Genomic DNA, 23,539 nt, shown 5'->3' on the forward strand with positions numbered 1-23,539 from the left:
ACTAAATCTGTTACAGATATAGTACATTTATATATTGCATTATTTAGTTTTAGTCATAGTCTATATTCGTCTTATTAGTCGACGAAAATATAAATATATATTGGTATAGTTTTTGTTAATATGTATTTTTTAAATTAGTCAACATTTTTAGTCGACAAAATTAACACTGGGAGCCACTCAGATGCAAACCGCTATAAAACACCATAGATGAAGAAGGTGTTTGGTAAACTACGGCACAAAGTGAGAGACATGCGTGAAAGAAAACACTTCATCAGAAGCTCTTCTTCTTCTTCTGTCGCACTAATCACAGTCACACACCAAGACACAAATTTAATAACAGAAATAAAACAATGCATCAGTTTAATCGTGAGTGAAACTGATGACGTAATTTCCGTTGTGTCATGTGACTTACGTTTTTTTTCTCTTCTACTATATTAAAGTTGTTGAGATAAAAAAAAATGCATGAATGTTGTGGGACACAGATAATTTCAATATGAAATATTATGTTTGTTAAAATAAATGTTCCCACTATTACAAGAGACGTCTATGAACAAAATAATTATACCTTAACAGTTTTAGTTCAGATTTGTATTTATTTAATTTATTTCAGGTTTATTTTTGAACATATTTGGTATTCAAGAATATTTCAATCATTTTTTTCTGCTGCTTTATTTAGATTTGATAATAATAATAATAATAATAATAATAATAATAATAATAATAATAATAATAATAATAATAATAATAATAAATTAAGTGTCTGCTGGGATGTAAACTGTTATATTTTCAGGACATGAAATAAAAATTAGAACGTGTGTCGCTGACGTTGAAAATCAGTTTAAAGTTGAAGTCACGTGTTTTTTTTTTCTGTAAGAAAATATTGTAAATCTGTGTCTGGTTTTACGGATTACTTCAGGGCTACGCCCCGCCCCGTTACGTTTACGTGCTGATGCAACACGATGACGTCATGACGTAGGCGCCGGCGCTGTAGACCGTGCAACACATTCAGTAAACGCAACACATTCAACGTTTCCACAAAACCGAACAGAACCGAACGGATTAATCGATCTGGACCGAACCGACACCGTGACAGTGAGTCCGTTAGCTCATGTTAGCATGCTGCAAATGCTAACGTTTTAAAGCCTAAACATTAGCAGCTTGTAGTTGTTGTTTGTCGTCTTTAGCTTCTTTTTTATTTAAATTACACATGACTTTTTGTAAAACAACATTTTCCCCAAACTGTAAAAGCTAGTTCCCATTAATGTTGTTTGTTTTAATCTGAAACGCTCACTTATCCATATGTAAACACGATTCTCATTAGCATAATTATCGTCATCTGTTATTGGTTTCAAACCTGTGGGGAAAAGTCTGGAAAATGATTGAAATATGAAGAATAAACGTGTCTAAAATGACGTTATGACGTTAATGTATCATTTAATGATTTAAAATTAATGATATTTAAAATTTTTTTTTAAAAAAAACAGCTTTGTTTCCTGTAGGCCACACCTTTAATTAAAATACACACATACTTTCACTTTCATTTAAACATGCGGATCACAATTAATTATTATGGATTTTTGAATTTTGACTTAAATCATTTTGTAATTATAAAATACAAACACATTAACAGTGGAAAGGTTCTAACAATAAAGATAATGGATACAAAATTCTAATTCTTAAAAAAAGACAATCACATACCATCGAAAGCTGCAATTTAAAAAAAAAAAAACTAAAATGTAAATATTATTACCAAAAAGGATAATTGAATTTTGAATTTACAGAATTAATTGATGACCATAATTAAGTCAGAAATGGTATTGTTCAAAATGTTAAAATATCCTTTTGTTTTTTCATTAATCAGTTTTTCATAATTTGATGTTGGACTGGGAGTAAAACTGGTTATTAAGGGTTTGTTTTTGAAAAGTGTTTCTGAATTATTCCTGCTTGGTGTCAGCAAGCTTTGAACTTCAAACTCGTGGGTCTGGACCCAAATGTGGGTCACACAGACGTTTGCTTGAACAGAAACAAAAAGAAAAGGAAAAAAAAAAGTTTTAATTATTATTATCAGTTATTCACTGATGAGAGATTTTAACAATTGAATCCCAACTTCAACTTTTTTAACTTTTCTTTAAATTCCAACTCTTTGTTCCTCAGATTGTAGAGTTTATAACACATTGTGTTTTTGTTCTCAGTGCTGCGTCGACACGATGAGCAGGAACCAAGAAGACGTGAGTAGAACTTTCTCCACTCTTTTGAAGGACCTTTGTATGAACAGGACTTACTCTGTGAATTGTGTGTTTGTTGTGCAGGACTTTGTGGCGGTGCGAGTCCAAGACCCTCGTGTTCAAAACGAAGGCTCCTGGAACTCCTACGTGGATTATAAAATATTCCTGCACGTGAGTTTGAAAAACAAACAGAAACTGTCAGAGTTTCTCTGATTCAGGATTTTGGTTCTTATCGTGTTCATCTGAGCTTTATTAAAGCTTTCCTTTTGTTTTATCAGAGCTTTACTTTGGGCTCTCAAGTGGTTTTTGGTCATTTTTCGAGTTTGAATGTTTGTTTTTTTAGGATTTTTATCCTAAAAAAAAAAGTTTCATCATCGTTTCCTGCTTCAGACGAGACGTCACCCTCAGATTATATAACATGTATGTCCGTCCATATAAATATATGATATGATTCCTGTGGTTACGCATGATGGCACAGAGCCAAGCTACAATGACCTCATGTAAAAGATTTTCAACATTCTCGAGAAAAATAGTTTTATATCCCAATGAAGTGTAACCTTTATACTATAAACTAAAACAAATCAGATTTTTTTCTTACATTCCCACATGCAGTTTTGGGCCAATGAAAATAGTTTAAAAAGTATATATTTTTTATATTTCCAGATCGTGTCACCCAAGAACCAATGCATATATATGACAAATCATTAGTGATGTGAACAGTCTATGTTTATAGCTCAAAGTTGATCAAATTACAGGGAGCTGAGGCATATGCTAAGTTGTTTACTGAACACCCAAACATGTTCCAGACCCAAACACACACTCACTTTTTGACTGTTTTGAGGAGCTGGCATGTCCACCAGATATGATGTATAGCATATATTTTTGTATATTCTGAGAGAGTGGGTGGAGCTGTGTTACTGTACCGCATTTCACTTTCTTATGTGGTGCAGTTTCTGAGATATTGGAAGCTAAAAATAGAAGAAAAAAAGGAAACACCCCCCTCGCTAAATTGTTCATATCTCAAAAAGTGTTGATCAGCTCAAACTAAACATTTACTGTGTGACTATTGTTGTCTGAAGATTGAGTGCTAGTTTGTGGGGTTTTTTAGACACTTTCAGATGTTTTTTTGTCATCTCATCGGGTCTAGTAGAGGATTCTTGGCCTCTAAGAAGTGTTTTTAATCACTTTTTAATTTATTTTGTAACTGTGGTTTGTTTTTTCAGGCTAGTAGGTTTTTTTCCCACACATTTGTGTTTCCTTGTAATTATAAGTGCGTGTGTGTGTGTGTGTCACTGTCATGCTGCTGCTGTGACGGATGTTTGTGCAGACTTTGCTGACACAGCATTCCTCCAGCCGTGTCACGTTGACTCATGAAGTGTCAGAGGTCACGTGACACGTCTTTAATTGTTATTTTTCTCTCCACAAAGTCGACCTCAGGATTCTAATCTTCAGCTGAGCTCTGTTAAAGTGACAAAGGATTGATATGAAGGTGGTGAAATAATGTCATTTAATTTCTATTGTCAGACAAACAGCCGAGCGTTCACAGCGAAGACGTCGTGCGTGCGGCGCCGCTACAGCGAGTTTGTGTGGCTCAGGAAGATGATGCAGAAAAACGCCGGCTTAGCGTGAGTCACTTCCTGTTTGAACCACAAACGTTATGATAGGTGGACTCGCATCAAAGTCTTTTTAATGAACTCTTTTATTTCTACACGTAATTCCATTAAAACATAAATTACAAACATCCAGGCGTGTGACCTTTAGGCCACAGCGACTTATCCAGGAAGTGTTAAAGGCAGCAGTGGATGTGATGTCTCCCCCTACAGGCCAGTACCGGAACTACCAGGGAAATCTTTCTTCTTCTTCAATAACGACAACTTCCTGGAATCAAGAAGGAAAGGACTTCAGCTCTTCTTACAGAAGTCAGTCAACACAGTCATTGTTTATATAGCTCTATGATAACCTACACACATCTATCACAGACATATAGAGAATAGATCTGACTGATATTTATGTGATGGTGGTGGTGAAGCTCCGCCCACTGCGTCACTCGTTTGTCAAAATAAGTCTTGGAGTCGTGGTCCCCTGGGTGTGGTCTGACAGGCGTGTTTCACTCTATCTGCAGAGTCCTACACACCACCGTGTGTCTGTCGGACAGTCAGCTCCACCTCTTCCTGCAAACGCAGCTTCCCATTGGTCACATCCAGGACTGCGTTCAGGGACTCACGCCGTACACGGTGACGGACGCCATCCTCACCTATGCCTCGTCCAATCGGGGCTTTGCTCAGGCTCAGGAGGAGGAGTCAGTCACAGAGCACAGCCTCACGTTTTTCTACGAGTCCATGGAAAGGTACGAGAGGCTTGAGTTTCAAACTAAGGTTTGTGTTTCACAACGAGGTCAGCGACTCTTGTCATGTGACCTGCAACTTTAACCAATAAGAGCCAACGCCATCAGTTTATTTATTTTACTTTATTTGTGATACGAAAAGAGACATTTAATAAGCACAGGAAAGTTTAACATACTAATATTTCTTCATCTGAACTGCAGTGGGAGGAGCTAAAGTTCTATCTACATTACTTAGACCAGTGTTTCTCAACCTTTTATATATTATATAGCCATCTTAAAGATGGAATTCCTTGTTTTTAATCAGAAATAAAATGAGTTAAAAGTGACCAAAAATGGTGCAAAAGGTGATGAAATGGGATTTTAAAAACCACAGAAATTGGTTAAAAGTTGCGAATTAGAGTGGACAGAAACTGACAGAAAAACTGGTTCAAAGTGTCAATATTGGAAAAAGTAGTTTAAACTGGCAAATAATGGGCATGACAAATAGTGAATGTGGTTCAATTGGCAAAAAATAATCATGAAATATGTGGTGAAAAGAGGTTAAAAGTGACAATAATGAATCAACATATGTGACATTAGGTTGAAAAGTAGTGGAAAGGGTTTATAAGTGCTGAAAATGTCTTGAAAGTGGAAAAAAAATGTGCAGAAAAGACATTGAAATGTGATGGAGAAGTGTTAGAAATGGGAGTAATGTAGCAAAAATGCATTAAAAGGAGCAAAAATATGGCAAGAAAAAGTGATGAAAATAGGTTAAAATATGAGTTGAAGAAAAACAGAAAAATAAGAGAAAATGGGCTCAAACTGTTAAAAAAAATGTTCCTAGTTTCTTGAAGGCATCTCCCCTCCCAGTATCTCGTGACCCTAAGGTTGAGAACCCCTGTGACGTAAACACAAACATGTCCACTGTCTGCTCTGAGCTGCAGTTTGTCTACGTTTCTCTTCACAGTCCCATTCCACATCAGCCTGGTTCTCCCATTGACGGTTCCTCCAGCCTCGACCAGGACCCTCTCCAAAATTTCCTTCAGAAGTCCTCGTATCTGGAGGACGTCCCTGAGTCTCAGAGCGATGAGGACAGCTCTAGGACGGAGACGCCTATGACTGTGAAAGAGGAAGTTCTGCAGCTCCAGGACGTGGACCTTCAGTCCTCCATGGAGAGCATAGAGAAGGTCAGCTACGAAGACGACGATGATGAGGAGGAGGAGGATGAGAGTGAGGACTGTGACGTCCCAGAGGCTCCACGTGAGTCGTCCCCCAGCGACGGGAATGAAAACAGTGACATTAGCATCCTGGAGAGCAGCGGGGGGAGGAGCTAGAGGAGGAGGAGGTGGAGTCAGAAAACTTTACTTTCCTTTCTGATCCTCGCTTTTACTACTTTGAGTTTTAAAACATTTGATTTTAATTTATTTTTACATTTTCCTTAATTTTTGAAAAATATATTTTTTTAATTAAAACATGTTTATCTTTAATTCTCACAGAAACTCAAACATTCAAATTTTTAGAAATTAAACTGGTTTTATTTACAGAGCTTTTTATTAAAATGTGCACGAATAAAAACATTTAGAAGAAGGAAAACATAACATTTTTTACATCTACGTTAAATCCAATTATTTTACAATTTTTTTTAGTAACTTTTTAAAAAAAAAAGTTTGTTTTTTTCATTCTAATTTGGAAAATTAAAAAAAGAGTTAAATTTCAATCTGATGGTTTTTTCACGGGGCGCTGCAGGCTGAATGGGTTTGTTTTGTTTCTACTAAAAATGTCAGTTTGTAGAATCTGATTTAATTTGATGAGATTATTTATTGAAACACTTTATTTGCTCTTTACTTTCACAGAGCTACAAAAACAAAGATTTCAGTCGGTTTCTCAACAATTTCTGCATTTTGTTGTGTTTTTGTTTTTGAAATATTTTCATCAAATGTAAAGTTTGGCTGGCATTAACTCCGGATAAAACAAGTCTAGATTATAATCCAAGGATCTGAATTTAGATTCTTCTGTGTAAACATGAAGCAAAGAATCTTTGAATCTGCTAAATTCAACACGTTTATTTCTGTTTGTGTTTAAGAAGTGAATTTATTTTGAAAGGCTGCTACAAACTTTCAGCTGTTTGCTGGAGAGCTGCTGTTCCGCTCTGTGTTAAACTGTGTAATAGATCTGCTGGGTCATGTGTCACCAGTTCATTCCTCATGGTTTTAAAGGGACGGTTCGCTAGGATTAAAAAGTGGATTATTTTATTTTTATCCTTCAGTCGTGTTCCTGCTCGTTTTGAAGCTGCTTTTATTTTGAAAAATGTCTAATGTTTTCTTGTCCAGCAGTTATTAAAAGTCTCCCACACACTGAATACACATCCATTATTGGTAAGAAATGATGAAAGAAATTCCTACAGACCTTGAACTTAACATTATGTAGCATCTGCTGCTAAAATATTAAGCTTTAAAATATTAATTTAAGGTATACTTTATTTATCCTTTAATTCTAACTTTAATTCGTTTAAAAATGTAAATTATTTCTGTCTAAGGTATGATTCACATCTTTGATTAAATAAAAATTAAAAGAACAAAACAAACTGGTAACTGCTTTAACTTTTGCTTTGTATTGTTGGAATGTTTAAACTTTCCTGAAAGACATTTTATGAGCTGCTTTACGGTGTGTTCAAGGTCTGCAGGAATTTTAAGAAACACAAAAAATATGTATTTCAATAATAATTAGATGGATATAAGTGTGTAAATAATAGATAGTATTATCTAAATATTTTATAAAGTTAAACAGACGCATATCTCAGGCTTTTAAATAGAGATTTAATTTAATCCTATGAATTAATTTATAAATTATATTTACATTACACATGCTTAAGTGTTTGTCAGGCTTTACGGTGTAATGTCGCCCCCAAGTGGCTGATCCTAAACAGCTGTGTTCATTTTGTTCCTCTGATTACAGTATTTAATTAATAACTAAGTAAAAGATTAATTAAAAAAAAATAAAAATTTACCCAGATGAAAATGTAACATTTACCATCATTTAATTAGTCAAACTGACGTGATTAAAGATAAGACGCCAAGATTGGATTAATGATGATATCAATATGATTAATAATTGACAGGAAGTGCATTAACATCACATTAATGTGTCAGTTATTGAAAGTTTGAGGCTTTCTTTGTTTTGATGATGTTAAATAATTATGTTATAAAGGTTTTAAACCAACCTGTTGGAGCTCAGAGGATAAACGCAGACTGGAGGAAATCCTTTGGAACAATTCCTACGAGTCCGTTTAGTTCAGCTACCCACCAGCCCTGGATGTTCCACTCCTGCACACACACACACACACACACACACACACACACACACACACACACACACACACACACACACACACACACACACACACACACACACACACACACACACACACACACACACACACACACACACACACCAACTGATCACTGATGCTGAAGTCACCATTAAAATCGATCTGATAAAATTTGAAACAAACCTGACAGCTTTGTTGTGTTTATTATTACATAAATAAATGTTATTTTCTTTCACACTTTACAATATTTGTTACCTTTACGTATTTCTGTTTTTTGTTCATCAACCTGATACTATAGCCCCCCTTTGACCCAAATCAGCCAGGGCTGTTACGTGCTAAGCTAACCAAAACACGTGGGACTGGTCACTACGTGCTAAGCTAACCAAACATGTGGGACTGGGAGTTACGTGCTAAACTAACCCGACATGTGGGACTGGTCACTACGTGCTAAGCTAACCAAACATGTGGGACTGGTCGCTACATGCTAAGATAACCCAAACACCTGGGACTGGTAGTTACGTGCTAAACTAACCCGACGTGGAACTGGTCACTACATGCTTATCTAACCAAACATGTGGAACTGGCCGCTATGTGCCAAGCAAACCCAAACATGTGGTATTGGTTGCTACGTGCTAAGCTAATCCAAACATGTGGGACTGGTCGCTACATGCTAAGCTAACCAAACATGTGGGACTGGTCGCTACGTGCTAAGCTAACCAAACATGTGGGACTGGTCACTACATGCTAAGCTAACCCAAATATATGAGACTACGGCTATGTGCTAAGCTAACCAAAAAAACGTGGGACTGGTCGCTATATGCTAAGCTAACTGTCTGCAATCTGTCGAAAGCAAAGTTCGTCGATAAAAATACACAAACATTAAAAAAAAAGTGTTTCATTAAAAAAAATGAATAAAATCAGTAAAAATAAATAAACAACATTTATTTTGCTTATTATTTTTTAAAGCATAAAAAAAACAGCAACAAGAAGACAACAAAACCAAAGAAACAAAGAGCCATCTGAGGGAAACTCAGGTTCTCGACCTGGAAGAGGAAGAGGAAGAGGAGTAGACAGGCGTGCAGAGCAAACGGAGCGGGCGGAGACACTGAGTGTATTTATGTGGTGGCTCCATCTGTGCAGCTACGCTCACTTCCTGCTAATGATGATCAGCGCTAACGTTTAGCCGCGCTGCTACATCACTGAGACGAGTTCATCCAGAGTCCACCTGCTGGACCAGGACCAGCACCATAGCCTGTCACAATCTGAGCAGGCAGAACATCAGACACTTCAGTCTGAGCTCTGCTCAAAACCACAAATAAGAAAAAAAATGAAGAACCTAAAAAAAAAACAAAAACCACAAACCTTTTCAATTCCTCTATTTAGTCATTATTTCCTGTTTGTTTGTATTTCTGACAAATACATGAAACATATTTCTACAGTATTTACCTACATTATTATTTATAAACTTTTAACTAATCTATATTTATTAGTCTTATTTAAATAGATGTAGCTTTAATTGAAACAGTTTCTTAACATTTATTATACTCTCATTTTTGTTATATTTTATTTCTAACTTTGTTTTGAAGATTCTTATTTTTTAAACTTTATATTTTCTAATATTACTGACGATACTTTTCTCATAGTTTTCTGTTTATATAAATTCTACTAAATAAATAAATAAAACCCAACCTTTGTTAAAAACGATTGTCAAACTTATTTTTGCTAAAAATAAAAATGTATAATTTCGATTTTTTATTTCTGCTCTTATTATTGATACACTGATTATTGTATGTTTATATATATTCACTAATGATAATAAAAGTAGCTTTAGCTTTCATTGAAATGGTTTCTAAACGTTTATTTTACTCTCATTTTTGGTTTATTTGGTTTCTGACTGTTTCAAATATTCTTTTAAAAACTTAATATTTTCTAATATTACTATGAAGATAATCCTCTCATTATTTTATGTTTATATACATTCTACAATAATAAAACCCAAGCTTCATTGAAAACTTGATTTTTAAAGTTTTTACTTAAAATAAAACATGTCAATCAAACAATTTAAAATTATAGTTTTATTTCTAATCTTATTATCTACTGTATGTACTTTGATTATTGTATGTTTATATAGAATTACTTAGAATAATAAACCTTAAGTCAAGAGTAAAAATACCAAAATAAGGAAGATATACTGTATATTAAATAATCAAATAAATAAATAAATAGGATACGATTGTCAAACGGAAAAAATATATATAATTTAATAACACAAAGAAACAAACAACGCCACCATGTGGACAGTGAGACATTGTCTCTCTGACCTCCCAGTGACTCCTCATAGTTTGTGTGTGTGTGTGTGTGATGGTGATGAGAGTGCGTTGCCATAACAACAGCTGCAGTGTACCGGCGCGGTCGTTTATTTACCACTCAGGGGGGCTGGATAATGGTGGCATCCTGATAGGACCATCGCTCACACCCCTATGTGTGTGTGTGTGTGTGTGTGTGTGTGTGTGTTGCTCCACATTCTGTGACTGATGTTAGACATTTTTTTTGTTTGCCGCGAACAAAACATAAAAACATGAAAATACAGTAATGAAAACAAAGTATTAACAAAAAAAAAGAAAAATAGGAAAAATGTTAAATGTGTTTGTAAGAAATGTCTTTTTAAAGAAAAAAAGAAGTCAGGAGAAAAAAATCATAGAAAATAAACAAATGTAGATTAATGATCAAGAGAAAATGTCAGTAAATGTGAACCGTGTGTGTGTGTGTGTTGAGGTGAGACAGATGCAGGTAAAGGTGATCGTGCTGCACAAAAACATTGCTCAGAGGACGCGGCGGTACTTAGTCTCACACACACACACACACAAAAACACACACACACACACACACAGTGCTAATAAGGCTGACACATCTCCTCCAGCTGACTGAGGCAGGCCTTGTAGTGATGAAGAACAGGAAGTGTGTCGCTGCCCTGCTGATGAACCCGTCGCTCCCTCCTCCTGTTCTCCCTTCATCCCTCGCTCCCCTACTCTTCCTCTTCCTCTTGTTCACTTCCTGACGCTACCGTTACATTCTGTTCTCTCTCTCTGTTGATGATCTGAGGGATAAAATCCTTTTCTAACTAAAAACACTGAATTAAATGTGTTTTTATGGCCAATCACTGATCATATTTCATAAGCGTCTGTGTAATAGAGCCATTGTTATTAAAATAATTAAATAATCAATAAAAATATAAACACGCAGAAACAACAAATCATATCTACCAAAGAAGCTGAATTCATTTAATTCATTTCAGCATTTAAATGTCTTGTCGTGACCCCATTTTTATTATTTCACTATTTTCAGGCAACCCCACAAACTCAAAGTAAGTAAGTGACAATATGCACCAGCACAGATATTTTCCTACTGCTTTTTATTTGAACTAAATTTATATTTGAGAAAGTGAAAGTATAGATAACAGTTTTTAGAGAATGTATATGTGGTGTTTTAATTTGAAAAAGAATAATAATTATTTAAGCTCTTTCTGCCCCTTCCTGTACTCTAGATCTGTTTCTAATATTTATGTCACTACTGTTTTGTATATCATTGTATATTTTTGTATATATGCTATTTATATTACTGGTGTTTTTCTATTTTTATACTATTATTCTTTTACTCTATTTATTCTTTAGGGCTTAACGGGGAACTTGGGGACATTATTTGTCATTATGTACATGTTCATGCACATAATGACAAATAAAAATCCTTGAATTATGTTTTTTTTTTTTAAAACGTGCAAAATAATTGAAATAAATGTATACATTTAAAAAGTTTAATTTTAATCAGTATTTTTAAATTATTTTATCATTACTAGACATCTCAGGCGGCCCCAAGGTTGAAAAACACTGATTCAAAGTGATCCAGTGTTTATGTGACTTTGGACAGAGCTAACGTTAGCGTCTCTATGGAGATGGAAACATGACGGCTAACAATACAGTATTGTGCATCCCTGCCTGCTAAATATCAGGATTTGATGACAAACGGTTCATTTGTTAATATTATTCATAAATAGTGTGTGTGTGTCGCTAGTTGTAGGTGTTTGAGCGTAAATATTACAATTCAGATTAAATTGTTACGGATGGATCTTTGTTTTTCATCATTAAACACCTGAGACCCAACGTCCATTTTAACATTGTCTTTTTATTGCAATTAAAACAGGAAAAATCCCCAAATTTCAACAAATGAATGTGTTTGTACATTAAAGTGCAACGCAGAAGCAGAATAAAGATAAATCACTTTAGAAATAATGGGCTCAGGATACACAGGAAAAAGTTACATTATTTTTAAAAAAGGTCCAATTTCTAGAGAATTAATATACTGATTAAAAAAAATGTTTTGCTCCCTTAGTCGTTAAAATCCAACAAAAACTGTACGAGGAAGTCAAATCATAAATTATCTATTTTTTTAAAGCATGTGAAATGTACTGATCTAAAGGGCTCTTATTTTGAAGGAGAGGCTTTATTCAGTTTATCACTAAATGCATCTTTGTGTGAGAAAAGCAGGTTTATTTAAACTGTTATTTATCCATCAAACACACATTAGTGTGCGTTTAGAAAGGAAACAACGTTACGTGTCTGATTAAACTAAGTTATCTTATTATTTTTGACATTTTATATTAGTATAATATTAATAATAATTTAAGTCATATTAATTATAATAAAAATAATAAGAATATTAATAATACTACTAAATTATCTTATTATTTTGTATATCTTATTAAATTGTATTATTATTATTAATAATAAATAGAAATTTCAGTTTTACAGTTTTTGCTGAACAAAAATGTGAAGCACTTATTTTTTAGGAGAGGCTTTATTTTTGTCCAACTTTAGTTAATTGTTCCTGTACAACATTCAAAAGCTTCAGTTTAAATTTACCTTCTCTCACTGTTCGTCCATCATGAACATCTATTTTCTGTCTGAACTCTTCCTCTTAATATAATTTCCAGTTTTAAAACCAACGTGCACGTGTTGTGCATCTCATTAAAGGAGAAGTAGTTTGTTTTCTAATTATTATAAAAACTGATGAGTTGAGATCAAAGACAGGTTGTTCTCACCTGAGACTGTGAACTGAGCTTTAAGTGTGTGTTTAATTAAATCCTTTGCATGGGAAACATGACAAAGCATGAGAGCGTGTGAAAAATGTGAGGAACGAAGGATTTAATAAAAGCTAAGCTAACGCACGCTGTGGGATTACAGATGGATCCTTAACTTAATAGCAATTTAAAGTGGATCTGTGTGTGTAATGATGGCTGTTTACGCCCATCCTCATTTGTAATAATTAAGCAGAATGGATTGGGTTGTTGGGGGGGGGGGGGGGGGGGGGCTGAATAATGACCTACTGTAGTTGACCGGGGAATGACCGCTGCCTCCTGACTGACCCTGAGACCCCAGACTCACCTCCTGCTCCTCTGGGTGGTAAATAGGATGTCTTTGGATGTCTATGGGCTGAATAAAGAAGGGGGGGGGCTTCAAATGGTGTGACAGAGAAAAGGAGAAAGTGGTCGAGGGGGGGTGGGTTCCCACACAAAAGAATAAAAAGCTTTGTCTTTTCCCTCCTCAGTTTCATCACTTTTCCTTTTCTTCAACCAGGACGAGCCACGACCCACACACAACAAACGCACACATTAAATCATGCACACATCAAATACACACAACAAACGCACAACAACAATCACAACCAATGATCAGTGTGCTACACAACGCTCTACCTGTCAGCACGTGTACACACTGCTAAACAGTTTGACTTTCTTACATTTCTGAGAAATTAAACAATGTAAATAATGTAGATTGAATGTGAATCCTTGTTTTAGCCAGAAATAAAATTGGTTAAAAGTCACCAAAAATGGTGGAAAAGGTGGTAAAATGGGATTTTAAATAAATAATTTCAATTTAAGCCCACTTCTGCTTATTTTTACCACTTTTCTGCAATGACACCAAACTCATCATATTTTAACCTATTTTCATCACTTTTTCTTGCCATATTTTTGCTCCTTTTAATGCATTTTTGCTCCATTAATCCCAATTCTGTCACTTCAGCAAATTTCAATGCCTTTTCTGCACATTTTTTTCAACTTTCCACCACTTTTCCACCTAATGTCATGTTGACCCATTATTGTCACTTTGAACCTCTTTTCACCATATTTCATGATTATTTTTGCCAATTTAACCACATTCATCATTTGTCATGCCCATTATTTGCCAGTTTAAATTAAGTATTCCAATATTGACACTTTGAACTCCTTTTACCACTTTTTCTCTCCATTTTTGGTTTAACCAATTTCTGTGGTTTTTGAAATCCCATTTTACCAACTTTTCATTCATTTTTGGTCACTTTTAACCCATTTTATTTCTGATTAAAACAAGGATATCCATATTTAAGATGACTATGAACTATGGCCCAAATAATAACAACCTTCCTGGATAACAGTGGATATTATTCAGATGAATAAATAAATGTGGTTATTACTGAATCATAGAACAATGGACCATCATTTTGCTGACTTTACGGATGGACCCCAAAAATCTCCCCTTTACTCCCCCTTAGAGATGGCCCTGTCTCCACACGATTGTTCTTCAATGTTAATATGTTCAACCACCTTAAGGTACAGTGGGGGTCCCCACTGTCTGGGGCCTTTATTTTGGGGTTCCCGGCCTGAAAAGGTTCAGAACCAGTGCTTTAAAGGGCCGGAATTGGGCCGCGGGCCTTGAGTTTGACATGTGACTTTGGCTAAACAGTTGCATGTTCATGGAGGAATTGGTTCATGTTTGTACATTTAGGAACAGATCTATTCTGTTAGTTGTTTTGCTTTGTTGTTTGCTGAGGCTCTTTTAGAAATAAGAAAACAAATGAAGTTTAAAGTGTTTTTTTGAGTGTTTTTGGGTATAATTGATAAATTGTTTAGTGTAAACAAAAGTCGTTTTTTTCTGGATTCTGCCACAAGGTGTCAGTGGTGTCCACGTTCTCGTTGCTTTGGAGCTCGCTCCTGATTGGCTGGCCTGTCTCCTGTCTGAGTTCGTGATTGGACGGAGGCGACAGCAGCACTTTGGAGGTTCTGTGCACCGTCTTGTGATCATAAATCTCTTCCCACTCCATCGCGCCGTTCCCCATGAGTGCCAGTGGGAATACAGGAATGTGACGGCTGACCTGTGGAGCTGCTGTCTTTTGATTGGCCCGTCATAAATTAGAGGGCAGGAATGCGGGGCTGGGCCGTATGCTGTGGCGGGGAACACAGTTAGTGCAGGCGTCCGGCCCACTGAGAGCACAGCAGTAAATTATTGTGATTTAGGGGCGCACTGATCTCTTTACGAGCCGCAGGCTCAGAGAGGTCAGAGAAACACGCCGTCAGGATTAGAGACATGAAATCAGACGCTTTATTTACAGCCACAGAGTCAGAAACACACCAGAAACGTCAGAAACAATAGCCAATCCTCATCTAGTTTACATTACCCACACATTACAAAACAAAAACATTAAAACATTTTCTTTGGCCTATTTTTGTAAGTGGGTCAATGACATGATGACCTCTATGTATTCTGTTAAACTGCATTTCTTTTAGTTAAAAAAAGGTTTCAATGCATAAAATATATTCCAAATATGTAGTAACTTAGTATCTTTAATTTACTAAATACTTCTGTAATTTATTCTATCCATGACTGCTGTTTCGAAAAAACCTTTAAAATTACCCTAAATCTATTTCCTGTCCTATTTTAGCTATATTATAATCCTGTATGAGTATTTATATTTCTAACTATAATATTCATACAAACCTTGCGCAACAACATTTTATGAAATATCATGCATGAAATCTATTAAATGTTCATCATCGGGCAAAGTTTGCATGAATATTATGATGGAAGTAAAAATAGAAATTCTCATAAATCTTATACCAGACTATAATAAAACTAAAATAGGACAGAAAATAAATATGAGTAGATTTAGAGTACAGTCGCACCACATGATATTTGAACAATTTGAATAAAAGAATAAATTACACAAGTCATTTAGTAATTCACTTTTTATTTTTTAAAGTTACTACATATTTTATACATTTTTATGCATTTAAACTTTTTTTAACAGAAATTAAAATGCAGATAGACAGAATATTTAGGTGTCACATCATTGACCCACATACAGTATACTGTATATATACGGCTCAATGACGTAACACATACATATTCTGTCCAACTGCATTTCTTTGAGTTAAAAAAGGTTTAAATGTGTAAAAAGATTCAAAATATGTAGTAACTTAGTAACTTTTATTTTTAAATGTTACTTCTGTAATTCATTCTGTTATTCAAAGTGTCAAAATATGTGATGTGACTGTGACCATGACTGCTAATTACAAGAAATCTTTAAAATTACTCTAAATTTATTCAAATGTATTTTCCTATTTTAGTTCTATCATAGTCCTGTATAAGATGGTTAAGTATTTCTATTTTTATTTACATAATAATATTGATTCAAACCTTGCCCGATGAACATTTTATGAAATATTATGCAGTAAAAATCTTTACACGTCTTTGACCCAAATATATTTTTATTGATTCTGTTTTGTTTTTGTATATTTTATATAAATTGTTGTGATATATTCTTCTAGTCGTATTCTTTCGTATTTACTGCCACATTATTCATTTACCTATTTATGTTTTTTATTTGTCATTTACTTATTTTAACACTTTTAGTAACACAGCTTTAGAGATGTTTTAAATCACAGGTTTAAAAAAAACACCTGCAATTACCTTTATTTATTTTACAAAGTGAAATAGACAACTTTCATTATCTTTTAAATTAATTAGAATTATTCTCACATTGGATTTATTGTTATGAAATATTTGGAATATTGATGGAAAATAACTAAATGTTTTCTATTGTAAGAACATGTTCAAACTGATTTTAATGTACCAGGATTTAATAACTAATCTTTGAAAAAGGTTTATAAAATGTAATTTGTCAGGGAAAAAATCTTTAAGCAATAAAAAACGTATATAATTTCACTTTCCACTTTCCTTAAATTTTTTTTGGCCTTCAGACAGTTTGAGTTTGAGACCTCAGATTTCTTCTCAAATCTGGGTTGGGGAACCTAAAAGTGGGTCGCGGCCCCATTCATGATGGATCACATACGTTCTCCGTTAACCAGATCAAAATTTGGTAATGTCTGCTTTTAATTTGAAAGAGAGGCTTTAATTTTTGTACCATGATGTGTTTTAGATGCTTTGGAGCAGTGGTTGTCAACCTTTTCAGCCAGTGAAAACGTCTTGAAAGTGGAAAAAATGTGCAGAAAATGCATTGCAATGTGATGGCAAGAAAAAGTGATGAAAATGGGTTAAAATATGGCGAGTGTGGTGTATTTGCAGTTAAAAGGTTAAAATAAAAAAAAAAAATGTGCTCAAATTGTTCAGAAAATATTCTTAGTTTCTTGAAGGCCTTGGAGGACTGTAGGGACGATTAGATTATAAAATAATATTTAAATTTAAAACATGACAGCCTCTCTTAAATGTGGGGCAGGTTTGGAGCTGAAAACAGTCAGTTTTTCAAGTGAATATTGTGATTTTTGCTCTTAATTGTCAGTGTGCAGCTAAACATTGGTCAGAATAACTCCAGCTCTCCCACATGAGACAGATCTGACAATTGTTCCTCGTGTATCCGTCGGCGTGGACGTCTGCTATGAGTTTTGATCTTGTTAATTTATTTGCGTTGTCACAGATCCACTAGGTCTGGTGCACGGGGGGAAATGAGGGCACGCATAGAGTAAAAATGTGTCCACTTTACAGTAAGCGAGGGAGGGATCGATAGTGACGAATGTCGGCCTTTGATGCCACGGGCAGGTTCTCGTCAGCTCTCGCTATACGACACCGCGCCTGTGGCTCCTGGTGCACGCCATCCACTCCATCACAGCAAAGCTTTAAAAATAGCACTTTGTTAGCGTCATTGATTTAGCACTTAGAGCGTGTCCTTATTACCTTGTAATTATGGCCGGTGTTGACATAACAGCACGGCCGACCACCAGGGCCTCCCACCCTCACGCTGAATTTATAGGCTCCGTTTTTATGAGCCCATTTCATGGGAGTGCGTGTGCTTTAAGAGACAGGCTGGAGTCCGTATTTCACCATGTTGGAGATGCTCAGGAATCCCCCCTCTCGCCCCCCAGGGAAACCCTCCCCGAGGACTCGTTAGATAAAGGGCCGATTAATGCCTATAATCCAAATAATGTTATTCATGAGGACTGCACTGCTGTCACCATGTGGGAACCAAATGTTCATTCATACGGCCCAGCTCAGTGACACCTCAGGTTGAACCACCATATTTTCTAGAATAGAAGTCACTCCTGTTTTTATTCATATTGGGCTACAAGTCGCTGTGGACTTGTAGCCCACAGCGACTTATCCATAGGTGTTCTTTCATCTAGCAGGGCCATCTAACCCACCCAAACAGTGTCTGTGTGGGTGGAGCTTTGGGTGGATTTTAGATATTTATGGTACGCCAAAAAAAACAGAAAAGGTGTTTGTGGGAGAAATATGTGTAAGCATTTAGCATTCAACAAGGTTTGAATAGAAAGCATTGGCACACAATAACAAGCATGCTAGCATGAAGTATCTAAACCACCACATTAGGTTAGCTCAGGTCTGATAGTTTAACACGTCCCCAGGCTTGCTCTGATTGGCTGAGATGTTTGAGGGGCACCATCTCCAGCCAATCATATGCCTCATAATAAAAGAGGGCCCAGTGAAATGCTAATCAAGCCAATCAGAAGCAGCCTAACATTTGAGCATACTGCCTATTGAACAGAGGATTTAACTTATCAACTAAAATCCACAGCTCCATCTTTAATCCAAAGTTTGCATGTTCTCTTTCCTCTAACATTCACACAGGTAAAAGACTGTGTGCGTGTGTGTTGTGTAGTGTCCCTGAGAAACACAGCCCGAGGGCTCGTTAGCCAAAGCGCTGATTACAGACTATAACCTAAATACTGCTATTGATGAGCAGCGCTGCGTCAGAGGAAACCAACGCTGTGAATAATTCACGGCTGACCTTCATTTGAAGTCCATTAGACGACAGTTAGGGAAGTCTCCCTCCTCCTGCTATGACTTCAAACAACAGGCTGAATAAAACAAGATGGCACTGTGAGGACGGAAAGATGCGCTAAAGCTACGTTAGCTCCTAATCTGATGTGTTTTGTGAGAAGTGACACGGCGTGTTTCCTTTGTTTCCTACATGTACGCAGTGGCGTGGTGAAAAATGAGCTTTTCCCTCATCAGGCGGCGCTCAGACATTAATCTGACACTGTGTCACCGCCAGCGCAATTAAAGCTCAATCTTCGGTGAGGAGCATTTTTCAGCTGTCGGTCGCAACGCTGAGCTGCTTTTCCTTCAAACTCCCTGGAGCTGGTTTTTAGATTATCAGATCATGTTTGTTCACCACAGAAACACAAAGGAACCAAAAAGACACACATTAAACACAGCTCTGTCCTTTATCCTCTGTTAAGATCAGGGGCCAAATCTCAAGTGGGCCACAGAGGTTGGGAATCAAACCATTTCTACATTAGTGCTACTTTGCTTTTCCATGTATTAATTAAATAAAAATATGAAGAGGCACCATAAGTAGGTAACAGCTAGTGACTATACTTATTTAATTTGGGGACATTTTTGTCAAAATATTTGAGGATTGAGGAGGATTTTGTAATATTGGGGGGGTTAAAATGACTTTCAAATAGCCAAATTTGTAGCAAATTCAATGAAACGCCACTTGAATAAATCTGGTGAAATGTGTGGTTTTTTAAATCACTCCCAATTTCTGCTTAATTTCAATAAATAATTCCCATGAAACTTCCTAATTTTTGAATATTGACCAAATTCCTGACCTTCAGTTATTCTTTGCAACCCTACTGAGATATCCATAACTACTTTATTTGGTCATTTACACAATGACTTTATGTTTTTTTCATTTTTACTTTCCCCTGCGGGGCCAATTTGGATGTTTTAAAAAGGCCGGATTTAGCCCCCGGGCTTTGAGTTTGACACGTGTAAGAGGAGATAAAAAAAACAGGCAATTTAGCACTTGTTAGAATGTTCTAGAGCACATGTGTCAAATTCAAGGCCTGGGGGCCAAATCCGGCCCCTAAGAGCATCCAACGTGGGCTGCAGGAGAAAGTAAAAATGAGAGACAAAACATAAATCATTGTGTGAATTACCAATTAATTCAGTTGTAGATACTCCAGTCCCTCCAAATACACAAATTCAATAAAACTCCTAAATATTTGCAGAGCTCACAGTTTTCCCAATGCTTATGTCACATGATGGCTATCATTTTTAGTCTCAGATTGTTGAAAGAATTCTCAATTCTGACAATTTCCTCAAATTATTCGACAACATCTCCCCAAATTAAATAAAAATTGGCCACAAAAAGAAGGAAATTTAGGTGAGGTCCCTACGAGTGAAATCTGTCACTTTTTGCTTGGATTAGTGCCTTACATACTGTCATACACCAGTTATACAAGGAAGTACCAACTTGGGAATAAAAATGTGGAAAATAGCTTTTTTTCAGCATAAAATATGTGGCCCACTTCAGATCAAACTGGTCTCTGTTTGGCTCCTGAACTAAAATGAGTTTGACACGCCTGTTCAAAAGTGAGATTGGTGAGTAAATACTTTGTTTTGTATAAGTTAGATTTATCTTCCTCTGTTTTCATGTTTCTATTGTACGACATTCATTCACAGACAAAAGAAATCACTGCTTGATTCCTTCTCCTCTCATCATTTGACCTAAACACCAAACATGATGGTTCAATTTCATACCGACCAATAGCGACAGTCGGAGAAGTGCTTTTCCTGTTCCCAATTTACCAGCCATTGATTTCCAGTAGGGCGTCGCTGCTGTGCTGGTGTGTGTGGCTCCATGATGGTCATAAAGCAGGAGGAAATAGAAATGGAGGAGGAGGGATGCTGCGGAATGCTGCGGGATGCTGCGCGGCTTCACCTGCACTTTACGTCCAACAGAAAGAAGAGCCTCGCATGGCTGCCTACTCAATTAACCTCTGTGATAGCGGCACCGTAATGAACAGCGGCGCCATTACGCAGCGCCAAATGGCACTTCACCCCACGGCCTGGGAATAGACTCAGATGGTGACGATGTCAGCATGTTCAGGCACTGATGTTGTTTAGTCCTTTAAGTAATTACACATTTTACACGCCCGCACCTCATTCTACTCTCTAAACTCCGGTAATTATATCTGCCAGTTAAGGACGCGATCGGGAATAGATTCCATTACAGAGCGTAATCTACATTAGAGTTACTGGGAGAAATAGTTCAAGGAAAAACACTGGATTTAATTCTTTTTTATTCTTTAATTTATTTAAAGACTATTTAAACCAATAAATCAACTTGGTTTCATAGTCCCGCCCCTTTACCATTTGACCCAGTACAGCAAGCACTGCTACATGCTAAGCTAACCCCAACATGTGGGACTGGTGGCTAAGGGCTAAGCTAACACACATGTAGGATTGGTGGCTCCGTGCTAAGCTAACAAAAATGTGGGACTAGTCGCTATGTGCTAAGCAAACCCCAACATGTGGAACTGGTGGCTTCAGGCTAAGCTAACTTAAACATGTGGGACTGGTGGCTACGTGCTAAGCCACACCAACATGTGGGACTTGTGGCTACATGCTAAGCTAACTTAAATATGTGAGACTGGTGGCTACATACTAAGCTAACTAACATGTAGGATTGGTGACTATGTGCTAAGCTAACAAAAATGTGGGATTGGTGGCTACGTGCAAAGCCAACAAAAATGTGGGACTAGTCGCTATGTGCTAAGCAAACCCAAACATGTGGAACTGGTGGCTACAAGCTAAGCAAACTTAAACATGTAAGACTGGTGCCTATGTTCTAAGCTAACTTAAATATGTGAGACTGGTGGCTACATGCTAAGCTAACCCAAACTAGTGGGACTGGTGGTTACATGCAAAGCTAGGAAAACATAAGGGAGTGGTGGCTACGTGCAAAGCTAACCAAACAAGTGGGAATGATGCCTAAAATATATTTTTTAAGTGGCTAACTGGTTTGAAAAGCAACAAATCCATAGCTTTATTCCCATGATTATGAGTTGCTAATGCCAACCACTCTGGAAATCACACCTTTATACTTTTAAAGATGAAAACTGCAAGATTTATCAGGAAAAAGTTTGTAAATTATGGAAGAAATATATTCATTTCTTGTTCATTGTATTTCTTCATTTTGTTTTTTCCTTTTTTATCCAAACAAAACAATATGATCATCCATGTGTTTAATAAAGATGGTGCAGGATAAGTGCATGTTGTGTAAAAATGAGATAAAGTGGTAATGTTGATGCTGACCTTGCTGATGACGTAGATGAGATCTCCTCTGTTGAAGCTCAGCTCATCAGCCTCGTCGGCCTTACAGTCCCATAAACATTGGTAGTAGTTTGCAAAGTCTGTGCTCTCTGGAATGGAAGAAGCAGAAAAAATGATGATGCATTCCACAGGCCTTCACAGTTATGGATTAAAGTGTGTAACAAAAGGCACTGACCTGATTTGTTGGTCTTCTCATTACTTTCTCCTGATGGATCGTTAAGCTCCTCATCTAAAAAATAACATCACAAAGATAAATTAAAAACAAATGTTTGATATTTTACTCATGTTAATTTTTAAATGAATCCATGAAGATGGAACAGAGTATGCAAAAGCTGGTCTGTTCTTCTCCTAAATCATCCCTGAGAGCCTTTATAATGTTATTTAAAGAGTTGTGACAAGACAGGGTCAGTGTGTGAGGGGGCGTGGCACCAGGCGGACTGAGGGGCGTGGCACCCAGCGGTATGAGCGCTGACACAGTGATCCGCCAGACTCTGCCTCCATCATCCATCCAACACACAAGCAGGAAACACTATACACCTTCCAGCACAGCCACCGCTGAGCTTCCAGGAAGACCAGGAAAAAAACACACACACACACACTAAAAGTGTATCTGCAGGAAATGCAGACAGTTTCTTGTAGGGGAATATTAGTGAGTGTCTACTTTTTCACACATCCACATACAACACAAAACTAATAAATTGATGGATGAATTGCATTTCCAAAGAAACTGAAAGTGACAAAACTGTGTGTTGAAATACTGATACTGAAATACTGTGTGCTGGAAATACTGGATTAAAGGTTGAAAGGGTTTGAAAATGTCAAAGGAAAACTGTAATAGTTCAACATTTTGATAGTTGAATGCACCTACTATAAAACTAAGTAGTTTTATTGAACAGGTAGAAATTGTAGTTTTAAACACATCATTCATGGTTTTGTACGGTAAATAAGGATATCTATGGGTGGCCTAAAAGTGGTGTGATATTTCAAATGAGCTTTTTAGTGATTTCTTGCTTGTTTGAAGCCAAAACAACTTTGTATTTTTAATAATATTTTAATCATTCAACCTTCAAAGACACACCATTAGTTTAACTGAAAAACATCAGTGACACTTTAATAGAGAAGCAATACATTAATAGATATTAGCCTCAAGGAGGGAAAAGGGATGGAAAAACCAATCTGACCATTTCTTATTCCTTTACTTAAAATCAGGCCTTGTGCATGTTTTTGGACGATATCACAATATCAACAAACAAAT

The 23,539-nt window shown here is 36.3% G+C and overlaps 2 protein-coding genes across 2 annotated transcripts in view; one reads left to right on the forward strand and one right to left on the reverse strand.

Moving 5' to 3' along the window:
• The first annotated feature begins 957 nt into the window (after positions 1 to 957).
• On the forward strand, positions 958 to 6,893 carry snx11 (sorting nexin 11). Its single transcript, XM_028477174.1, has 7 exons — positions 958 to 1,092; positions 2,193 to 2,228; positions 2,310 to 2,396; positions 3,750 to 3,850; positions 4,049 to 4,144; positions 4,348 to 4,572; positions 5,516 to 6,893. Exons 2-7 carry the CDS (start codon positions 2,208 to 2,210, stop codon positions 5,880 to 5,882), a joined length of 897 nt encoding a protein of 298 aa, XP_028332975.1. The 5' UTR covers positions 958 to 1,092; positions 2,193 to 2,207; the 3' UTR covers positions 5,883 to 6,893.
• The window catches only part of skap1 (src kinase associated phosphoprotein 1), a 51,146-nt gene continuing 32,943 nt past the window's right edge, over positions 5,337 to 23,539 (reverse strand). Inside the window, exons 9-12 of the mRNA XM_028477173.1 lie at positions 22,460 to 22,513; positions 22,267 to 22,373; positions 7,769 to 7,871; positions 5,337 to 5,878 (exon numbers count right to left, since the gene is read on the reverse strand). Of these exons, the coding sequence (XP_028332974.1) occupies positions 7,779 to 7,871; positions 22,267 to 22,373; positions 22,460 to 22,513 (254 nt within the window). The 3' untranslated portion in view covers positions 5,337 to 5,878; positions 7,769 to 7,778. The remainder of the gene's footprint in view (positions 5,879 to 7,768; positions 7,872 to 22,266; positions 22,374 to 22,459; positions 22,514 to 23,539) is intronic.

This window comes from Gouania willdenowi, chromosome 19 (assembly GCF_900634775.1).
Source record: "Gouania willdenowi chromosome 19, fGouWil2.1, whole genome shotgun sequence".
NCBI lineage: Eukaryota > Metazoa > Chordata > Actinopteri > Blenniiformes > Gobiesocidae > Gouania > Gouania willdenowi.

Excerpts from the sequence above, each read along its gene's own strand:
- snx11 (XM_028477174.1), top strand. The coding sequence starts at position 2,208 with ATGAGCAGGAACCAAGAAGAC. Across the intron at positions 2,229-2,309 it reads TGAGCAGGAACCAAGAAGAC|GACTTTGTGGCGGTGCGAGT; the intron begins GTGAGTAGAACT and ends TTTGTTGTGCAG. Across the intron at positions 4,145-4,347 it reads CTTCAGCTCTTCTTACAGAA|AGTCCTACACACCACCGTGT; the intron begins GTCAGTCAACAC and ends CTCTATCTGCAG.